This window comes from Chrysemys picta, chromosome 10, assembly GCF_011386835.1.
Source record: "Chrysemys picta bellii isolate R12L10 chromosome 10, ASM1138683v2, whole genome shotgun sequence".
NCBI lineage: Eukaryota > Metazoa > Chordata > Testudines > Emydidae > Chrysemys > Chrysemys picta.
The window spans coordinates 48,097,305-48,119,233 of record NC_088800.1 but is presented as its reverse complement, the minus strand read 5'-3'; the positions used below and the strand labels follow the sequence as shown (position 1 = coordinate 48,119,233).

The 21,929-nt window shown below is 51.0% G+C and overlaps 2 protein-coding genes across 18 annotated transcripts in view; both read right to left on the bottom strand.

Annotated features, from left to right (window-relative positions):
- Positions 1 to 731: 731 nt before the first annotated feature.
- Positions 732 to 21,929, bottom strand: part of LOC135974000 (uncharacterized) — a 59,238-nt gene continuing 38,040 nt past the window's right edge. The window contains exon 2 of the mRNA XM_065559730.1: positions 732 to 742. The gene's annotated coding sequence lies outside the window, so the exon portion shown is untranslated. The remainder of the gene's footprint in view (positions 743 to 21,929) is intronic.
- The window catches only part of CCDC33 (coiled-coil domain containing 33), a 323,029-nt gene continuing 304,695 nt past the window's right edge, over positions 3,596 to 21,929 (bottom strand). For 5 of the 17 annotated variants that reach the window (XM_042851567.2, XM_065559721.1, XM_065559720.1 and 2 more), the window contains 8 exons: positions 15,486 to 15,684; positions 14,976 to 15,064; positions 14,018 to 14,149; positions 12,817 to 12,889; positions 11,098 to 11,219; positions 8,789 to 8,875; positions 7,692 to 7,808; positions 3,596 to 6,355 (listed from right to left, as the gene is read on the bottom strand). In XM_042851567.2, coding sequence (XP_042707501.2) covers positions 6,293 to 6,355; positions 7,692 to 7,808; positions 8,789 to 8,875; positions 11,098 to 11,219; positions 12,817 to 12,889; positions 14,018 to 14,149; positions 14,976 to 15,064; positions 15,486 to 15,684 — 882 coding nt within the window. In that variant the 3' untranslated portion in view covers positions 3,596 to 6,292. The other 12 variants (XR_010591116.1, XM_065559717.1, XM_065559716.1 and 9 more) reach the window with 12 other exon arrangements.

The following is a 21,929-nucleotide window of genomic DNA, read 5'->3' as shown; positions in this document are numbered from 1 at the left end:
TGGCTCACACTCCAGTGGTGCAGGAGCAGCTGCGGGCGGAGATCTTTGCGGCCAGACAGGCAGGACAGGGTGATATGCTGAAGATGTTGAAAGCCATCTGGCTGCTCAAAGCTGTCATCAAGGAAACACTCAGGTAAGAAGTTTTCCTTTTCAAGATAGTGTAATCAGTTCCTGACCCCCACCACTTTCTACCCAGATGTGGGTCCACAGATGCCTGCCTTCTCTCTATGGGAGTTCAGCCTGGTACTTAGGTACTTATACAACCCCCAGCACTAAATTTAAATTTTAAATTTTAATTTTAAAATAAATTTTAAAATTTAAAATTTAAATTAAATTAATTTTTTTCAATTTATGCCAGGGCACAGTCCTCCACCCCCCCTCAGTAACTGATTCTCTGGGCACTGGGAGGTGGCAGGCACCCCCTTGAGGCCAGAAGGTAGGACCAGGACCTCAGAGCCCTATAGGGCTGATGGGAGCAGATTTCAACCTGGCAACTGGGTCCAAAGGCACCTGCCAGTAGCCCCTGGTGAGATTCGCAGTAGTGAGGTAAAGCCCCCTCCACACACACACCTTGTCTAGGAATTTTTTAGTCCTAGGCATGGGGCAGGCATTGAACATGGTGATGGCATTGAGCTTCCAATAGTGCACACTGGGTCTGATCGACCCATCTTACTTGGGGACCAGCACCATTTATGGGCCATTCACATGCTCACTGGCTCCTGCCCTCTCCATCTTCCGATCTCTGGGGTCAGCTCTTTGGCTGTTACTGGTGCAGGGACCGGATCCTGTCTTAAAGAGACACAGTCACTTCCCAAGAGTACGTCAAGGCTGACGTGCTGAAGGATCCCAGGAGGTGAATGGCTGCTGTCTAGGAGCCTTCCCCCAAGTTACATGGCCCCTCAGCAGCTGGTGAGGTTGCACCACACCCATAAGAGTCCCCGAATCTCTTCACCCCGTGAATGTCTTCCCACTGACCCCCACCTGTGGTTCCCCCTGGGGATCAGAGGGGCCTGAGCCCAGGAGTCACAAGCAGACATATCTGCTGAGCTTGGAGTGGAAGCCTGTGTCCCTTCCCCCTCCCCTGGCCAGCTCTGCCCCAGGAGCTGTCTGGGTGACTGCTTCCCAGCTCTCTCTCTCAGCCTGCATTACCAGGTGACCTCCTTGTACGTAATGCCCAGGGTTTCTCATACACCCCGGAATATTTTCCTGTCTGCCTTAGGGGTTTATTCAAACGTAAGTGGCAAAGCCTGTTTGAACCTTTATAGTCCCCAGTCTCTGCACCATCCATTTGGCTGAACACCTGTATGGCCTTGGGACCAAGCGGGGTGTGTGAGACAGCTGTGCCTGTCAACCTAGTTCAAATCACAAGCCTTCTCACAGGCAGTGAGGTCGGCATCAATATACCTCCCCCATTATACCGGGGCACACTTTGGAATCTAGGCTTTCTGCCAAATTGGCATCTTGGGGTCTTTCCCCACTTACCCCATAGGAGGTGCTCTTGGCCTGCCTCTCCTCCAACTCCAGTTCATGTTTTCATTGCTCCAAGCAGTCACTTAGCCTCTGCTCCTCCAGCTCCAGCTCCTTAGCTCTCAGCTCCAGATTTCATCTCTTCATATCCACTGTGGTTGGGAAGCCCTCCTCCTGGTTGGGGAACGGGGTATGGTGGACCCCCTGCCACTACCCCAACTGCCCCCCTGCTACTCCCAGGCTCTCCGGGCATCCCAGAACCCTGCTGGGATCTGGAACTTGCTCCTCAGACTGGTCATTCTCTACCAGCCAGGCAATCTACACCTCCTGGGTGAGCCTCCCAATGCTCAGCCCTTGCTCCCTGACCAGACATGCAAACCAGCTTTTAGGGAGCTGGTTCTAGGCCCTTTCCTTGCTGGTTCCTTCAATTCCCTTGTTTTATCACTGGCAGGCAACCGTCTACAGGGTGCATCCACCAACAATCCTCTGCTACCAAGTTGTCAGGGACTCACAGGACTTATGCTCTCGCCCGGCTCCATATGGTCACTGGGAGGAACCCCCTTCATTGCAACAGCCCTTCTCGGGGGTCCGCTCTCTCTTGGGGGATAAGCCGTAGGCTTCTCCACCTCTCTGAGCCTTCAGCATGCCTGTCTCTCGCTTGCAGCACACAGGGAAACTGAGGCATGCACACACAATTCATGTAAAACACTACAAAAATCTCCCAACTTCATCACACCAGGCTAGTTTGATCCAGCTAGCAGGCTAAAAACAGCAGTGTAGCCATGGCTTCCTGGGCAATGACTTCAACTAGCCCCCATGTATACATACCTAGGATTTCAGATGGGCTTGTACTTGGGGCAGCTATTGTGTTGCACTGTGTTGCCAAGGCTGTGATGCTATTTTCTGCATGCCAGTTTGATCAGAATCAGCATGATATGGCTATCCAACCTGCAAATTACACCTCCAGATCCAGACATAACCTGGGAAGTTCAAAGCACTTTACAACCATGCATGAATTTAGCCTCACATCCCCTCCTAAGGTGACCAGATAGCAACTGTGAAAAAACAGGACAGGGAGTGGGGGGTAATAGGTGCCTATATAAGAAAAAGTCCCTTTAAAAATGGGACATCTGGTCACCCTATCCCCTCCTGTTAGGTAGGTCAGTCATGTTAGCCCCATTCTACAGATTGGGAACTGAGGCACAGAGAGGCATCACTTTACCACAGTCACACGCGGAGGTGGGATAAGAACTGAGCGCAATGCTCACCGGGATTTGCAAGTCTCTGGTTAGTGACATCCAAACGCAGGCTGTTTTCTGGTTTATTATGGACACCACCCAGACTCCGAGTCAAGCAGAGACCAGGCAAAATGTGGTAATTTTGAATGAGCTTTGCTTTATCTTTCTTTGGGATTTCTGAATCCAAAACTCTGAGAAATGCAAGACATGCCAACTCTGTGAGAAATGACACCCACAAAAATGGTACCTTACCACAAAATTGCTGATTTCCCCATCATTCTCACAGCAATTGAGCCAACTGTAACATGAGGCCAGCAGTAATAGAATGTTAATAATTTGACTCTAAGCACCTTCCAAATTCCCAGTCATGGCCATTAGATTCTGCTACCTTACATTTCCTCTTACAGTTACAATTGGAAGGTGGTGTGCCTCACTGCCAGGCCTAAACTCAAACCTGAAGCTACTGTGTGTGGTATTGCTGTGTGTTGTTAAGGAGCAGGTGACATCTACTTCAGAGGTGACTGCATTTTGGAGATGGGAATAGGATCCAAATTTTGATCTCAGTTACACTTCCGGAGTTCCCCCTAACTTCAATGGAATTGTACCTGCTTGCACCAGCATTGCAAGTGCCTCTTACCTTATATTTGCACTCCTAGGGGGTTGAGAGGTTGTTTATGTCTTCAAGGGCAGGTGCTATCATTGTGGTTAGCTTTATGGAAGCCATGATCACTATAATGCCTGCTCCAAAGACCCACCAGTGACAATACATTGTAGTACAAATTTGTACCAAGGTGTGAAAGAAGTACTGTGATGCTGGCAAGAACCACTGGACCTGTCAGTGAAAATACCACTAGATAGGTACCATTGTGTTAAAAATTGTCAACCACTGCTTTCTGCTTTCCATTTATTGGGATCACATTGTCATTGCTGGTGATTTTTTTTCCAGTGACAACTCATGTAATGGACTCAAGGAAGATATTTTAGAACTTAGCATGTGAACACAACAATATCTGGTGAAGTTCGGCTAGGTGATGATGTACCAAGAACCACTCAAGGGCAAACAATACATGTTTTAAGAAAAGATGGGAACTGGAAAGTCCATTTCTCTTTCGGCCATTGTATTACAGGAGGAGGGTGGGGAAGGTGCAGTTACTGGAAGGCACTGGAATTGCACTCAGGAGAGATCCGCGGGATGTCTGTGCAGTTGGAGAATAGTTAGAGAAGGACCTGGGAAGTGTGGTTGAAATGCTGGAATGTTGAGGGCTCCCAGTCCCCATAGGAAGTACCTGTTGGCATGCCAAATTCACATGTGAGATGCCCTGATTTCACATGCCAAAGAGACACCTGGACATGCCAGCATCCTGCTCCTCATCATGTCCCCCGGCAGCAGGCCTTGACCAGTCAGAGCGAGAGGTTCCAGGATACGTGTTCCAAAGCTGCCTTTCTGGCTGGTGATGTGGCTAACCCCCGTGCCATGCTCTGCCTTGGCTATGTGCTACTGCTTTGCCCCCTGCACCTGGCAGACCACTGGAGGCCCTGTTCATCTGTTTAGTTTTAAAGTCCCCCACCCCCTTTCCTCCCTCCAGGCTACAGCTGATATTCTCCACCCCCCAACAGGCTGGGCTCACATCACAGGGGTGGCAAAGGGAAGGGCTACTGAAGAAGGGGCAAACCAGACCAGATGTCCTTGAAGGGTCATGTTCTCATTTGAAATTGCCACCCCTTAAAGCAACAAGGCAGACGGCACCCCTTTGCTGCCATGGGACATGGCCACTTCCCATTGAAGTGCTGCCGTTCTATTGGCTCTGCAAATCAACACCCCTCGTACTGGGGGCAGCACCTGAGGGGCCTTTTCCGTATCAGGTACACTCAGCAAGTCAGCCCCAGTGGCAAGCATGGCTCAGGCAGCACCTGCTAACCTGCATGCTGTGCTCAGAGCTGGTATGGGTGCAGCCCCGGCTGTCACCTGTCTACTAAACCTGCCACACCCCAAGGCCAGTTAGGTATGGGGGCTGCCCTCTCGGCCAATACTGGGGACTGAACCAGGGACCTAACAGCCAACAACCCAAGTCTCTACAGTGCAAACTAAGAGCTGGTCCAGCCCCATTCCCTCTGCAGATCGGGATGCGTAGCACTCACCGACTGGGGGCTAACACCTGTTGCCAGCGGAACGGCACTAGTGACAAGAATGAGTAGCTTCTGTCACTGCACAAGTGACTTTGGCTGCAAGGATCTGGAGCCCAGTGGCTTCACACGAGTCCTTGCGGACATGAGGAATAGCAGCCAGGGCAAAGGGCCCTCATGGCCATGTGCTGCTGCTGCTCTCATCACTCGTACTAGCTGGGCACCTCACCTTGCGGGGCTAAGTCTAGCCTGGTGGGCCATTCCAGGGGTCAGAATCATCCCTGGTGAAACTCTGCTGAAGTCAATGGGGTTACCCCAGGGATGAATTTGGCCCATGATGTTTTGCTTCTCTACTCAGGACTCCCTAGGGGGCATAGGCTGCATAGGCCAACAAAGTGTCAATGCACCGTGTGTGCAGTGGCCCATTCCCCCACCTCTAAGGCTGCCACTCGCTCTATTGCAGAGTGCGTTTGGCTTGGTTACACGTTCAGATTTCCTCCTGGTCTGCGGACTGACTGTGGGAGCCATCTTCAAGGGATGTGCAGGCTGGTGCTTTCTCACAGTCCCAGTTTCGGTTTGGCATCACCACCCCAACTAAACTGTGTCTAGCTCCATGTGGAATGTCCCACACATAAAAGGAAGTGGACCACAGGTAAAGGGAATGTCAACCTCCACGAACATCACACGCTTGGAGGGTGAAACTGATCCAAATTGGTCCTTCGGGCATAGCTGATGTGCTATACAGCGGGCAGCGTTCCATCATCACAGCCAAGGATGGAGTTCTTCACCCACCCTTCCAAAGAGACGGAGGCCACCTCTGCTGGGTATGAATTCAGTCCATGTCACACCCTTCTTCCCCCCACCCCAGCAATGCAATGTTCCAAGACACTACTGCCTGGGGGGAGAAGGCGGGGAAGGGAAGATACAATAAGCTCAACACCAGCTGTCATCTAACTGTGCTTGGAACACTGCAGAAGTGATCATACAAGGGACCAGCAAAAATCAGCTGCTGAAAACATGTTGAAAGTCAAGCTAAACTGCCTTGGAACCCTTGGGGAGAGATACGTACAGATGGTCATCAAGATGGGGAGGAGATAGGGTTGGGTGGCGGGGGGTGACCTATTGGGGCAGGGTTCTGGGCCAGATTCAAAATCCCCAAACCCCAGTGCCCTGTGATAGAACCCAGAGTTAGCGCTTCTCCAAGCTTTGATCTGGGCTTCACAGACTGGATCCTATCACTTGGCCAAGCATATCCCTGAGCTCTGACTGGCATAGGTATTTCCCATGGCCATCCAGTCTTCAGTAACAGCACTTGGGGGTTGAGCATCAAGCATTTAATAAAGATCTCCAGTAGACCCCCTAGGAGAGCTCTGTTTCGGGGGGTGGGGGGGTGGGTGGGAGACCAGACAGAACATTCACAGTCTTTCCCCAGTACTGCCAATAAGTCCATCTTGCAGAAGGTGCTAGGGCAGAGGATCAAGCGTTTGGTGCCTCTTGATATGTGTTGTGGGGTCTGGTGAAGTTTTCTGTGTAGGAGAAGAGCACGAACATCAGGGGATATTCCTGGAATCTTAATCCACCTGTCTCCCACTTCCTTTGAGCCCTTACATTCCTCTGTAATGGCAGAGTCCTTTTTGTCCAGTGCCCCATCTCGTGGTTCCCAGTGTGTGCTCTGTGGGCTAGCCCTGATGCTACCTGCTCCCTCCTCCCAAAGCTTTAACAAGGAGATTCTGGGCTGGACCCTGTATGCCATTCAGTAATATGCTCGCCCACCTGCTATGCTGAAAACCCCATGTCTGTGGTCCAGAGCAGGCTGTGGTGGATGACTGTCCACCCAGCTGAACGGGCAGGGGCAGATTATACTCAGTCTTACCCCAATCAACAAATGCAGCCACCCTACAAGATTGGGAAGTCACAAGTCTGACAACAGCCCCCCTGTGATATGGGGAGAGGTCAAAGGGCTTAGGTGAAGTGGGCCCTGGCCAACCAGGAGTGATGGAGCCTAAGAGCGTGTGTGTGTGGAGGCTAAAAGAGACTGCTGCAGTCCAGAGAGCAGAGGGGCGTGTCTGATAACGGAGGGTAGCCCTGTCCCAACCCTGCACACTGCAGGGACACAGGTGACTCAGAAATTTGTTGTGACCAGCTGTTCAGGCACCAAAATTTAGACCAATGATCTGCCTCTGTGGTGCAGATGGGTGGAGTTAACCCAACAGTCCTTCCCACAGCAGCGGACTGGCTGGCTGTGAGGATCCACTCTCTTTCCTGCTCTTCTTCCACCTTGGCTTGCTCTGCCTGGTTCTCCTCTTCCTCCCCTCCTCTTCTGGGAGTGTATGGAGGGGGCGTGATACTGAGCTAGTGTAACCCACACACCTCCTGGGTGTGGTGTTCTGTCCCATCTAGTGGCATCGAAACCACTTAGAGGGAGATATAAAATGAGTCTGCTCTACAGCCTTCACTAAGAGGCAGCTGGCTTTTAGCTCATGCGGTAGAGGCTCATGCACTAAGCTCCACAGGACCCTGGTCTGATCCTGTGCACCGACGACTGGAGTCTGTCGACATTATACTAGCACAAACCAAAGAGACTTTCAGCCTGGATATGCTTGTGGGGAGGGGAGGTTCCTTGAGCAATTTCTGTGCCCTAGACAGAGTGTTGAGCCCTTACATGGTCCCCTGTCCTGGCCATCAATCTTTGGCTAAGGAAAACTAGATGGATATTTTTAGAGACCAGTAACGTGGCTCTTACACCAGCCAGATGGACAGTGGCCATGGCAGGAGGGTGAGCAGCTGAGTATGGGAGGAATCGGACTGTAGCTGGGTGAGCCCAGCTTGTGGGCTGGCCGGCATGGCAGGCATGTCACTGACCAGTGAGAAATCATGCAGGATGGTGCTGGATGGGCGCCCAAAGCCATGCTCTTGCTCCAGGAGCTGGGTGCTGAGGTCCTGCTTCTCCCGCCCCCATTTCCTCGCAGACTCCTCCAGCTGCGAGGGAGAGAACAGATACTCAGCGCACTATGGTAGTGCTGGCGTGCCTGCCCTCTCGCCCTGGGTTTGCTCTTGAAGGCAGTGGTGGTGCACGGCCCCACCACTCTGCTCACTGACACATGGGAAACTGACTAGTGCATTTCAGACTGCTGACGTGTGGGCTCCCCATCCAAGCCACATATTCCCCAGCTGGCAGCTTCCCATCACCTATACACTGCCATATACAGCAAAGCGCTGCTGGAATTAGGGGTAGCTTGGAGAATATGAAAACATGGCACCTGGGCAACTGGGTCTTTGAGGCCACACCCAGGGGGTTCCTGTGAGGCCCATTTCTCCTCATTAGTGCTGATTTGGGGACTTGCTAGACCCATGGCTGCAGCCTCCCTCAGGGGTTTATTTGTGGGAAAGCCTGTGAAAATGCTCAATGGAGGGAGGCTGAGGGGAAAGGGAGCTTTTGGGTATATCTGCTTTAAGGCCTTGACGCTGCTCTTCTGAGCTCTCCATGGGCTGGGCTATCTCAGAAACGGATGCCTCTCTCTCCATGTTGTGCTCCTGAGCGATTATGAGACTCAAGGAGAAAACTAGGATGAGATTGATCTTTTCAGCGGCCAGTGCTTGACTGTGGAACTCCTGTCCACAAGAGTTACAACTGACCAGCAACTGATCGCCTTCCAGGCCAATCGCAAGAGTCAGATCTTCACCAGCCAATAAATCATAACAAGTCCTACCCTCCACTGGGAAAGGAGCAGAGATGAGACAATGCTTTGTCTGCATCTAGCCCCTAATCCACCTGTGATCATGTATATAGATACCTCGAAGGAAACACCAGTTTCTGGGGGCACACCAAGGGGTGAGTCAGTGCTCAGGGTTGTCAGAGTTCATTCTCATTCATGCCACAGGACCACGCAACGGGTGGAGATTGGCGATGGGATGTGTGTACTAGGGGGATGACCTGTGAGAAAGGGCATGACAATTACCTGGCTTTCCAGGGCACGGATGCGACCTTGCGCCTTCTCCACCTTGGCCAGCAAAGACAGCTTCTCTGAGTTGGTGGAGAATATGTCCTGCAAACAGATAATGCAGCTAGGAAGTGAGATTTAGAGACTCTAGCCCTTCATCCCCTTCCCATCATGACACAGGCTGCCAGTGACCCCTTTCCCCCCACCATTCCATGGAATCCATATAATGGGAGTGCTGATGTGAGGTCGTGGTGGGGGCAGAAAAGCCAGTGCTGAGCAGGCCTTGGATCTGTAGAGGCTGTGGTGAAGGCGGCTTTTCAAATACAATATAATATTGCATTGCAGTAGTGGCTAGAGGCTCCAATCAGCAGTCAAGGCCCCATTGTGCCAGGCACTGTACAAACCTGTCAGCAGAAACAGTCCCTGTCCCAAAGCATTTACAACCTGATTGTGACACTGCACCCCCATATTCTTCATAGTGATATTATCATATGATTATAACATAATTATGATGCAGTTTGTACAAAATAAGTCATGTGAGATGTCACTGGAAAAGTTATGATTTGCTGAATATGATTATCCTATTTGTATGTATATCATTTTTGTATCTAAAGTTATGAATATTGACTATGTATCTGTATTTCAAATGTAGTTACACCTGGATAACGCCCACTAGACAAGATGCGTTCAGGCTAGATAGCTGGTTGGGAAGGGCCTACTCAGGGCAATGAGCCATTAGGGAGAACAATAGGCCTCAGTAGAAGCTTATCTCCCACCTGGTGAGTCTTCCTGAGAACTCTACAGACAGCCTGAGAGTGATGGCTGCTATGACTCTACAAGGACATGTGACCAGGCCACATGAGGCTGGACTCCATCTTGGGATGTCAGTATTTTCCCACAGATTGGTCTGGGAATCAAGCTTTGGAACAAAGGGTTCCTACTATATGCAAAAGGTATATAAGGCAGGGAGTGACATCATCGGGGCAGGATTCTTCACTCCCCACACAAGAAAACTCCTGGAAACACCTAAGGAACAAAGACTGAACTGGGGGAAGTGCTGGACCCAGCTAAAGGGATTTCTAGCCTGTGTATGAAGACCTGAGAAACCCAAGTTGTAAAGTTAATGCAGCTTGTGCCTTAAGAATCTGTAGCCTGCCTGTACCATCAATCAGGGTGAGAATCTGTTATTCATAGCCAATCTATTTAGTATATTAAGCTTATTTTGCATTTTTGTTTATTTACTAGGTGATCTGCCTTGATCTGTTTGCTATCCCTTATAATCACTTAAAATCTAGCTTTTGTACCGAATACATTTATTTTGTTTTAATCTAAACCAGTGAGCTTTGACTGGAGTGCTTGGGGAAAATCTCTGTTTGGTTACCACAAGTGGGCATTGTTCTCTTCACATTGAGGGAGAGGAGGACCAGGTGTAAAACCCATATACTGGCCAGATTTGACCAGTGGAGGATGGTTCAGCTCTGGGGTCCCAGGCTGGGAAGCTGGTGGTTAGAGAGCCTGCGTGTAACTGCAGCTGGGTGTGTCCTTACCTAAATTCCCTCTAAGCTGTACAGTCCCTCCCCTGGCCCCAACCCAGCCCAGCCCCAGATCTGCCAAAGCAGGGGAAGAGGTCCCCCTTCCCTGGCCCCAACCCAGCCCCAGCCGAGACCTGCTGTGGCCGGGGTAGAGGCAGGTCCAGCCCCGGAGCTGCCATGGTGGGCAGAGGCGACCCTCCCCCCCAGCCTAGGTGCTGCTGCTGCTGCAGGGAGAGAGAACTGGGGGGAGTCCTCTCTTCCTGCTGTAGCCCCAGGCAGTCTGAACTCAAAACCCCTCATCCCTGGACCCACCCCAGAGCCCGCACCCCCAGCCGGAGCCCCACGGACCCCAACCCTCTGCCCCAGCCCTGAGCCCCGTCCCACACTCCAAACCTCTCGACCCTTGCCACCTGAATTTTGTTATGTGCACCAATATGGAGGTGATGTGTCACACATCACCTTCATATCGGTGCATATAACAAAATTAATTCCACACATGCGTGGGCAAAATTAGAGGGAACACTGGTCCGACTCCCAACCTGTGTGAATGCTGGTGAATGTGCAGGTTGGAGGGTTTTGCAGCTTCTCACAGCAGTACAGTGTGAGAGGGAGCCCAGACTGGTGGGTCAGGGGGCTCAGTGGTACCCCAGTTTCAAATGGCACCCTGGGGGGAACCTGTCACACTGATAAAGCAACCAAACTGCCAGCCACAGTGTCCTGCACATGAAGTGAATCACTCCCACTGGCTACCAGGGGACCCTCCCCATGGCGTGGCCCCAAGCTGACCCATCTCACCGGCAAGGCTTGCTGCTGCAGGATGATGGGGGAAGAGCGGTAGTGGGCTCTGCCCAACTCCTCCCGCAGTCTCATGTTCTCAGCTAGCAGGGTAGAGTAGAACTCCTTGGAGAAGCTATCAGCTGGGGGAGAAGAGCAGAGAAGCCGCTCAGACCTCTGCTCAGCTCCATACCCTCCAGCACTTTCACTACCCACCCCCTTCCAGGGAGAGGCCAGGTCATTTCACCTCTCCTTTGCCCCTGCCAGCCTACTATAGTGGAATCAGAACCTGTCTGTGAAAGGGAGCACCCTGGGCAGGGCCGGCTCTAAGTTTTTTGCTGCTCCAAGCAAAAAAATTTTTGCCCCCCCGCCCCCCTTTTTTGTGTGTGGCTTTTACACGTTTGCACTTTGCAATGGTTTTGTTGTTGTTGTGTTGGTTTTTTTTGACTGGGGTGCGGTACTGATGCAGCATTGGGCAACGAGTGCATCTGAATCTGCTTGAGCCGGGTGTATCTGCCTGAATTTGGTATAAATAAAAAGGAGCTGAAAAACCCCATGGGCCACTAGAGCGCTTGAGTAATTCGTGCTGCCTGTAATATGTGCGGAGGGGAAATACAGAATAGACAGTGACATTTCAGAGACTTAAATCACCACTTGCTTTGCTGCCCCGGTGTCACGCCTGGGTCTCTTGAAGGAAGGCTACAGGGTTGTGCAGCCGCAATCGGAGACAGCCCTTGGCTTTCCTGGGCACGTTCCGTATTTCAGTCTTACTAGGAGCTCGGCTGTTGCTTCTGAGCGCTTTCTGCTACTTTCACTCATTTAAAATGAGCCTGAAGTCTCCCACATCATTAAGTGAAATGGGTAAGGAGCACGCTGGAGAATTGCCTGCTGTCTGACAGGTGCTAATTCCGACTCTGCCACTTGATCAAAGGGTCGGGTCATTATCTTTAAAAAGTTGTGCCTGAATGAAAGGATTTCTCCCGGCTCAGATTCGTTTCCAAGGGGGCATGGGAGGGAGAGAAGAAGGGGGAAAGCCGGGCTAACCCTTGAAGAGGTATTTCATGGCACACTCTCCCAGTGCATCTCCCCGAGCCCCACCAGCTGTACTGCAGGGTTACCGGCCCTGGTAAGTTCTCGGCGGCTTTCTTGTTGTTTCTCGGGGAACTCGGGCTGTAGGAACATGAAGTTGCTCTTGGTGAACTCCAGGGCCAGGCAGACTTTGTAACAGTAGCCCAGAGGGCTGCTGCCTGCCACATCCAGGCAGTTGGTGGGCACTTTATTGCCTGAGGAGAGCTGGGGCTCGATGTTGGAATTTTTGAAGACGTCAGCGGGAATGCCGCCCCTGGAAATGTGCCACCCCAAGCTGGTGCCTAGAGCCGGTCCTGACCCTGGGTACAGCAAGGAGCTGGGGGCTTTACGCTTCCCTGACTGGGGGCTCTGCTTTTCCCTTCCATAGGGCCAGACTTCATGTGGAGTAGCAACTTACTCCACAAGTAGCCCCATTGGTTGGTGCTGCCCAACATGAGTAAGGGAGGGAGCAGGGTATGGCCCTGAATGATGAGCCTCTCTGCTGGGTCCCTATGAGCTTCTCCCGCCTGCCTCCCATGTGGCCAGTTGAGCTGTAACTTGGGCCACTCCCTCCCCTCCTGCATCACTCAGGAACTACCTGGCTCCCAATAAAACAGGGCCCAGCCCAGCCCCCTGGCTCTCAGAGAGAGAGAGAGAGGGGGGGGCATTTACCCAACAGTTGCTCACAGGTCCTAGTAGCCTCTGGCACCTTCTCCTCCAGCATGCGCTCCATCTTCTCAATCACCTTTGGAAGGCAGAAATTCAGTGGAGAGGGGAGCTCCCATCACAGCCCCTGAAGGCCCACATAACCCTTGCAGCAACAGGGTGCTGCAGAGAGTTGGGGCCTTGGCTAGACTAGATTTGGGGCATGTCGTTACCACATGGTCACTAACAGGGTCTAAACTTCTAGTCTGCAGAAGGTACGTTGTCTTTAACTCATGCTAAACAGGCTGAGGTGAAGCCCAGAGGGGAGCCTAGGTTGGCACATTAAAGGCAGTGTGGCCTTAGCAACACTAGACTTCTAAAATGTGTGCGTCACACATGCTAACACCACAACCTTAGTCTGGACAAGGCCTAGCTCTGCAATGCTGTTGCTGGCCTTCCCTCCTGTTCAGCTTGCTTCACTGTTCCCCAGCTGGCGGGGACTGTGTATGGGCCACAGATAATGGACCTCATGTCCTTTAAGGGTGTGTCTACACTGCACATGGGCAGGTCCACATTTAAAATGCTGCAGAGGCACAGAGCATCTCCTGTCAGCCTAGTTAAGCCACTTCCCCGAGAGATGGTAGTTATGTGGGTGGGAAAAACTCTCCTGTTAACATAGTGCTGTCTATGCCAGGAGTTAGGTCGGTCTTTAGGCATTTCAGCTGTTATGTAGATGTTTTTCAGCAGGTACACTAAAACAAATCCTTCCCCCCGCCCCCCCAGATTTGAAAGTATCTTCCTTCCTCATTGGTCCTTCTGGTCAGGTGCCAACTAGGTTATTTGAACTGCTTAACCCTTTACAGGTAAGGCAATCCAGTACAGCTGCCAAGGAGGGATTTTATGCTACTGCATACATAAAGGTTGCTACCCTTCCCCCTATATTCATGACAGGGTGACAAAGGGGGAGCAGATGGAGGCAGGAAGATCCCACCCTGCTAGTGAGACCATGGGGCCCAGATCCTGTGGGCCTGGTTGATGCTGACAAACACAACACCAGGGCAGGTCCCTGATGGTTTGCTTTGCTGTGGCTTGTTGCAAGGTCTCCCTGTAGGGAGTGCACTATGAGCACAGGGCATGTTGCCCCAGCATGGAAGAGGAGCAAAGCCCTGTGGGACGCCCAGCTGGGTACTCTCCCCTGCACCCTCCCATGCACCTGTGCTCTGCTCACCCTCTCCTGCTGCCGTACAGTATCCTCCAGGGCTTTCATCTTGGTGATTTTCTCATGGTACTTCCTCAGCACCGTCTGCTGTTGCTGATGGGCTCGTTGCAGCATCACCAGGTCCTTCTCCCGGTCATTCTTCTGGTGGGTGAGAGGGGAGAAAAACCATCAGATCCCTCGGGGAGTGAATCAGAATGCACAGGGGATTCTTTACTGAGGTGGATGGACACAGGCAGACCTGTGGTTCTCTCTGGCTCCCAAGCAGTCGCTGATTGGGCTGCGGAACTATGGCAGGGTGTGACCCAGACTGAGCTGCCAAAGCTACTGGAGTTCACCTGTTACTCCACTCTCCTCCCTTGGTCAATCAGGGTGGCTGCAGGGTTAGGAGAGGAGGGTAATCAGCGGAGAACTCAAACTACAGCCCCAGTCTCCAGGAGCTTAGTGAGACTGTCCAGGGGTCTGGGAATATTTGCTTCTCCAGATGGCTCCCTAGCTCCAAGCTGCTCGCCCCCTGGGCACCAGGCTGACCTCTCTTTGTCTGTGTTAATTTCCACCTGTAACCAGGAACGTGCTGCTCCTAGCGTGTGGCTCTAAAGAGTGGTGGTCTCCTTTCTCCTTTGGAGGGGAAGACCCCCAGCATGGGACAGCAGGATAAAGGCAGAGGGTGTTGGCTCTGCAGCACAGATGACTTTCATATTTAGACTGGCATCTCGCTCCGCAGGCTAGGGCTGGGGAGCAACCTCTGATGTCCCACGTGCTAAGCCGTCTCCTTTGTCAAACTCCCTTCTTGCATGCAGCCTTCTTCAGAGCTCTTCTCACTAGGGAGAGCCCAGATCCTTGTGCTTGTGCCCTGGGCATCGTATCTGTTTGAATTAGACCCTGAGGCCTTCAGGACAGGAGCTGCATATGCTCACGGGTCCCTCTATGGAATAATGACCAAGCAGGCCAAAGCCATCGGCACAGTTACCCGGATCAGCTCATTTTGCAGCTGTTGCACCCGGTCCTTCATCCTGCTCATCTCCACTGTCCCAGCAGCCAGTTTGTGCTTGAGGGCCACTGCAAGAGACCACAGAGCCCAGTCAGTGGCATGGGGGCATGTCTGAGGGATACAAACAGCTCCCAGGACTCCCAGGGAATAGGGGGCACAGCTATGGGGCAGGTCTATTCGCTAAGGCCAAAAGTGCCCAATCAGATTGTTAGGTCCACAAATTCAGATACAAATTAAACTGGATGGTAAGGACTGAGGAGCATCAGCCAAGAGGGAGAGTCCAGGAGGAGAGGGCTGGGATGGGGATAACAGGGACTGGTGGGCACTTGCACTGTGCCTTGCTTCTAGCCAAGGCTATTAACCTTTCACTTTCCCACTCCCTGTAATGCCACAGTCAGAAACATGCCCTACTCTTTCTCATGTCAGCCTCTTCCTTCCTTTGTTCCCCACTGGGCAATGCAGAGGTGGGGTGGGAGGTGCATACCTTACCTATCCTGTCAACTATCTCCACCTTGGTCATGACATCCACGTCCACATCGTTCAGCAGTGTGCGGCCCACTTCCTCGTGCATGCTCAGGTTGCAGCGCAAGGTGCTGTTCTCTGCCTCCAGGCTGGCAACATGCCTGCGCAGAGACTGGATATCATCTGCCATCTTCTTCATGGCCGTACGGTAATTATCTAGCTCCTGCTGGCCACAGGAGAGCACCTGTTACAGCTTGCACAACCTCAACTTAGAGATGAATGCTTAGCCAGGTCCTTTTTTCTTCCTTCCACCCATCCACTCCAAAGACCAAGGATGCTGGCCAAAGTTTCCTGCCACCTGGGACCAGACTGAGCAAGAGCCTGGGTGGGGATGGTGAACTGCAAATGACATGGATGAGCTGCAGAAAGTTTCCCACCCAATATTTATAGGACACAATCGCCATAGTTCCCAGGTGTTCAGGCATGCACCATAATGTACTGAACTTGTATAGCACTCTCCATCCATAAATCTCAAAGCACTTTAGGAGCCTGGGTAAAGATTACTGACCTCATGTTACAGATGGGGAAGAAGGGATGGGAAATGACTCACCAAAGGTCACTATGTTAGTGGCAGAGTTAAGACTACAGTCCAAATCTCTTGAGTCTTAGTCATCTGCCTTAACAACTAGACCACACTGTCCCTGCTTATCTGAGATTCTTGGAAATCTTGGAAAGCTGCTGTCAGACTAGGTTTACATCACCTCCTGCCTCTGTTGGGGCTGGAAAGACCATGGGAACACTGTCTTGTGCTATTTCAGCAGTCAGGCTTCTGATCACAGGTGGAATGGGGAAGTTTGGGGGTGAAACTTCTGGTCAGTTCTTGTATGGTTTCAGCAGCTCAGCTGGGTCAATTTTTCTTTCCTTGTTTTAAGCATTGTGTCCATCTAGTGCTGGAGGTAGGGGGCAGTGAGGGGGGCTAGATTGACAACTCCAGGGACCTGAATCCTATCTTTTTTGCTCAACAAAGTGACAAGCTTCCCCAACCCCACATGTGTGCCTCCATGCTGACCTTGAGGGATGACCTCTAGGGCTGAGAGGCGAGATCACGGCCCATGACCTAGGCTGTCCCTGACCTCTGTGCAGAGGCTGCCAACCAGAACGCCAGCTAGCATCAGGTATAACAACAGGCTTGTGATGTAGCACCTATCCACTAGGCCCTGGACTGAGGGCATCAAACCCATATCACCCAGGGGCCACCAGACAGCCAACTGCAGTCAAGAGAGCGACCCAGAGGCAACAGGCTCTGTATCTCATTAGCAGAGCCCAGAGTCAAGCAGTCTTCTTCCCATCTCTACTTCATAAGATCTTCTCATTTCACACCATCCCTCAGGTGGCCCCCATCCATATACTCCTCCCTTCCCATCTCAGGTGGCTGCCACCTTCCCGCATCTGCATCCTCTGTGGGGCCCCAGGCCTCCGGGGGGAGGAGGGGACTGGCCCCAGGCCTCCACAGGGGGCACAGGGGCTGGCTTGGGGAACAGGGGGGAGCTCACTGCACTTCCCGCCACCGGTGAATGCAGGCCCAGCCCTGTTGCACTCCTCAGGGGAGTGGGGGCAGGGCTTGGGTGGAGTAGGGGTGGGGCGAGAAGAGGCAGGGTGGGGCAGAACAGGGGTGGGGGCTTTGGGGAAGGGGTGGAGTGGAGGCAGAGCAGGGGCGGGAAGAAGCAGGGCTCAGGCGGGGCCATAGGGAAGAGGCGGAGCAGGGGTGGAGTAGCACACAGCTGTGCAGCGCACCAGGAAATTTGGTGCCCCAAATTTCCTGGTTCCCTACGCAGCTGCGTACTTTGCGTATGGGTAAGGACGGCCCTGACTACCACCTTCCCACCAGTGTATCCTCCCATCCTGGGTGTCCACCACATGCCCCTATCCATATCCTCCTCCCTTCCCATCCATACAATGGCAGGTCTCAGTGGTCCCCTCATGGTGTATTCTGCACCCAAAACAGGCATCGCTGCTCTGTCTGTTAACTGACAAGGACTAACCAAGGAGCAGTTGACATAGGAGCTGCATTTCAAGATTTACCCTCTACCCATCTTCACCCCTTTCAGAAGGGCCCCTCTGCTTCCTCCATATGGCCTCTGGCAGACATTTGTGGCACTCCAGGCCTTAGTTCATCTGTCCCACATTAACCACTGAGTGATGGAACCAGCCCTAGGAACATGTCAGTTCTTTGACTCTGATTCTTAAAGCTCTCATCATGGCAGCAGTGATGTTCTCAGGGTAGAATTCCTCACCTAGAAGGTTACTGAAGAGACCTTGGAACAAGAATTACCACCCAGCTGCATTGGGCAGCAGCACACCACGTGCTCCCTCCTGGCTTCAGTCCCACTTAGCTCCACAACATCACTAGTCCTTCCTAGATCCATCTGTGCAGACCTGGGGAGAGGGCAGCAAATGGGACGAAACATCGCTCCAGCAATAGTGTAAAAAGGACCAAATGGCACTTTGTTAATCAGCTGACAATTCCTATCCAACATTCAGAGTTCTGAACACAGCACATCAGTTATACCTGGTTTGTCAATATCAGTCTCTCGTAACCAAGCCTGATTGGGCTGCTCTGATGAGCCAGGAGATTTACCACCCTATTCAACACACCCTATAGATATGTTATGTTCTTATGATTTGCCTCCCCCCAGGTAAAAAGGTCACATGCCAAAATAAGCCATGTTAAGGGATGCACAGCTCTCTTAGGGGGCCTCGTATTTTCATGGGGAGAAGGTTTCTGATTGGCTCTTTCATTTAGCAGCCAAAAGCATAACGAGATCCTATAGCTGGAAGCTGAAGTTGGACAAATTCAGATGAGAAATCAGATGCATTAAGAGTCATTAAGCACTGGAACAATATGCTGATGGATGTGGTGGACTGTCTGCCACTTCAAGTCTCTAAATCCAGGCGAAGTGTCTCTAAAAGATGCGCTCCAGCTCAAACACAGATTATTGGCTAAGCTTCCTGCGAATTTTTCGTTTAGACTTTTTTTTGTCAGAAAATGCCAATTTGTCAAAACCAGACCTTTTATGGAAATATATCAGTTTGGATTAAATTTTCATTGGGAAGGTGCCTCTGGTCTAGGATGGAATTTCTGGTCAAAATGAGGGTGGAAGTCATTCCAGACCAGCCAATAGCCCAGTGGTTAGGGCAGTCAGCAGCATATGGGTTAAGTCCCTATTCTACCTCATGCAGAGCAGGGATTTGATCCCAGCACTTTCTGTCCCAGGGCTGCTACTTTCACACACAGATCTCCATTTTGTTCCAATGCAGAATGAAAAAAAATTGCAAACCTTGAAATTTTTCATGCATCCTTGTTTTCCAGCCAGTCCTAGTTACGGAGTTTGGTGCAGGACTCACTGGGGTAGGTTCCCTGGCCTATGCTATTCAGGAAGTCAGAGGAGATGATCATAATGGTCCCTTCTGGCCTTAAAACTTATTAATACTACTTCTAAAGGAGTGTGTGTGAACATTACAATCACCGTTTTAGAGGTGGAGAGACTGAGGCACCAAGGGATTAACCATGGCTTGCCCAAGATCAATGGCAGAACTAGGGACAGCATCTAAAAAGCCTGACGCCCAATCCATTGCTCTAACCACTAGACCACATCCCCTCCCCTTCCCCCCCGCATCTGCCTGCCCTATGTTCTAGGAATGAATTCCCTACATACCAATCCAACTAACAGTCAGTGAAGATCCTGAGAGAAGAATAAACCAGTGGAAAGGGAGCAGGGAATCATTACGGCAAAATGAGGGCATGGAAACAGACTGGATTTATTAACCCTCAATGCACTCTTTCCTGAGGGACTGGAGCTGAAGAGATCTCTCTCCCATTGGCATAACTCCAGCTAAGCCACTGGAGTTTCATACGGGCGAGAATAGCCTTTGGCCTGTTGTGTTTCTCTAAGAAGAGTCCCGCTGAGTGACCAGCTCTACCTCTCTCCCTGCAAGGCCCCCAGCCTGCTGTGCATGGAGGCACTCAGTAGAAGACAAACAGGGAGATGATAACGTTGCCATGGTTTGGAGTTAGCACCCAGGGGCAAGGGCAGACTCCAGAGCCCTATCTCAGGAATGGATGAAACAAAAACAACAGCCAGCTGCATTAGCCAAGAGCAGCGTGTGCTCTGGCCAAGGTTAGAGCTAGGAGAGCATTGGCTCAGGGAGTGCGGCCAAGGTCCACTTTCACAGCACACACAACTGCAGGCTGCAGTGAGGCAGAGATGTTGATTGCTGCCTGGCGTTCCAGATCTAACAGTGCTACCAAATATACAGAACATAGTTGCTGGGCCTCCCTGAGATTCAGCCAGGCCTAGGTATAGCACACTCCTGGGCTGTCAAGGCTCCCTTGGCAGATCACACCTGCCATGCTGTGTCCATGCATGCCCAGGACAATGTACCTGATCTGCTGATGAACATGCCAGCTGCGTAGCAGGTCTCTTATACATCCTCTTGGGAGCCAACACTCACTCCCATACACAAAATATGACTCCCGACTTCAAGGAGCATTGGGTGACTACCTTTCTGACTGGTGAGTGGTTTGAACTTGTAACCTAAGCAAGAGGCACCTCAGACTCCAGGCTAAATCCTCTGCTGCAGTACAAGTCAAGCAGCAGCACACTGCCCCCGAGACACCTACATTTAGTCTCAGCTCAGTGTAGCTTTTCAGGCACAACTCTTGGCTCTTCTGCCACCCTTCAGAGAGGCATCACACATGCAGCAGGGCACACAGGTTGTGGGAGAAAATGTAGCAGGAAAAACAAGGAAATAAAGCAATTTCAGATCCTTTCAAACATCCGCCTCAGAGGCAACACTATTCTGAGCAGAACTCCAATAGAATGGGAGCTAACAATGGGGTGATATGTACTCTGCACACTGGATAGCTTCTGAGACTGCAGTCGCTAGTAAAAGGGCAGTATCTGCTAAGGGTTCCCACTTTAAGTAGAAGGAAAGACTGTGGCCACTCTGATGCTGCTATGCTAGGAACATCTGGCAAATGCTGATTTGTCCCTCGAGCCCTGTGGATGGCTGGAGCTCTCATAATGGTTGAGGGGCGATTGCTTGACCATGAGCCACCAGAAATGGGAAAACCCTTGGAGTAAGTTACAATGAGTGGACAATGAAGTTTGAGCTATGGCCAGTATATCCCATTGTCATGCACTCTTGTTCCACAGTGCACGAGCTTTCTATTCTTAACATCAAATCTGGACGATATCAGCTACATACTGGCAGTGCTAAAGGGCATGCAGCAAAATCCTTCTCTCCTAATGGGAGGGGTAAGATCTCGCCCAGTGTAAACCATGAGTAACTCCATTAAGAATCAGGCCCCAGAGGTGTTCATTTTCACACAGAGAGAGAGAGAGAGAGAGCACGTGGATTGAGAAACAGACTCCCGAATCTCAGTTCTCTCTCTCATCCCCTGGCACGGCAACAGAAATACTGGTGGAGTGGTAAATAATCATAGGTGTTCATAGTTTCTAAGGCCATAAGGGACCACTGTGATGATCTAGTCTGCTCTCCTGTATAAGACAGACCAGAGAACTGCCCCAAAGTAATTCCTTATGAACTAGTTCATGTCTTTAAAGAACCCATCCAATCTTAAGTTGTTCTGGTGGTTAATTACCCTCACTGTTAAAAATTTACACCTGATTTCCAGTCTGAATTTGTCTAGCTTCAACTTCCAGCCAGGGATCGTTCAGTTATACAGATTAACCTGCATCACTTGGTAAGGGCTGCTCATTTGAACACCATATGTTTTAACACAGCCAAATACAAAGTCATACTTCTAGAAACAAAGATTGTAGGTCACATTTAGAAGATGGGTGACTGTATCCTGGAAAGTGGTGACTCTGAAAAGCATTTGGGGGAATGGTAGACAGTCTACTGAACATGAGCTCTCAGTGCAATGCTGTGGCTAAGAGGGCAAACATGATCCTTGGCTGTATAAGCAGGGACATATCAAGTAGGAGTATGGAGCTGGAATTACCTCTGTGTATTGCATTAGTGAGCCCATTATTAGAGACTGTGTCCAGTTCTGGTGTCCACACTTCAAAAAGTATGTTGAAAAATTGGAAAGGATTCAGAAGAGAGCTACAAGAAAGATTCAAGGTCTGGAAAACCTGCTATAGAATGAGAGCCTCAAGAAGCTCAATCTATTTAGTTTATCCAAGAGAAGGTTAACAGATGACTTGAGCACAGTCTACCTCCATAGGGAATAGATTTCTGATAGTAGACGGCTTTTAACTTAGCAGAAAAAGACATAATGAGATCCAATGGTTGGAAGCTAAAGCGAGACAAATTCAGACTAAGGTGCGCTTTTTTAACAGTGAGGGTAATTAACTATGTGGGGGATTCTCCATCACTTGCAGTCTTTAAAGCAAGACTGGATCTCTTTCTAAGAGAGATGCTATAGCTCCAACTGAAGTCATG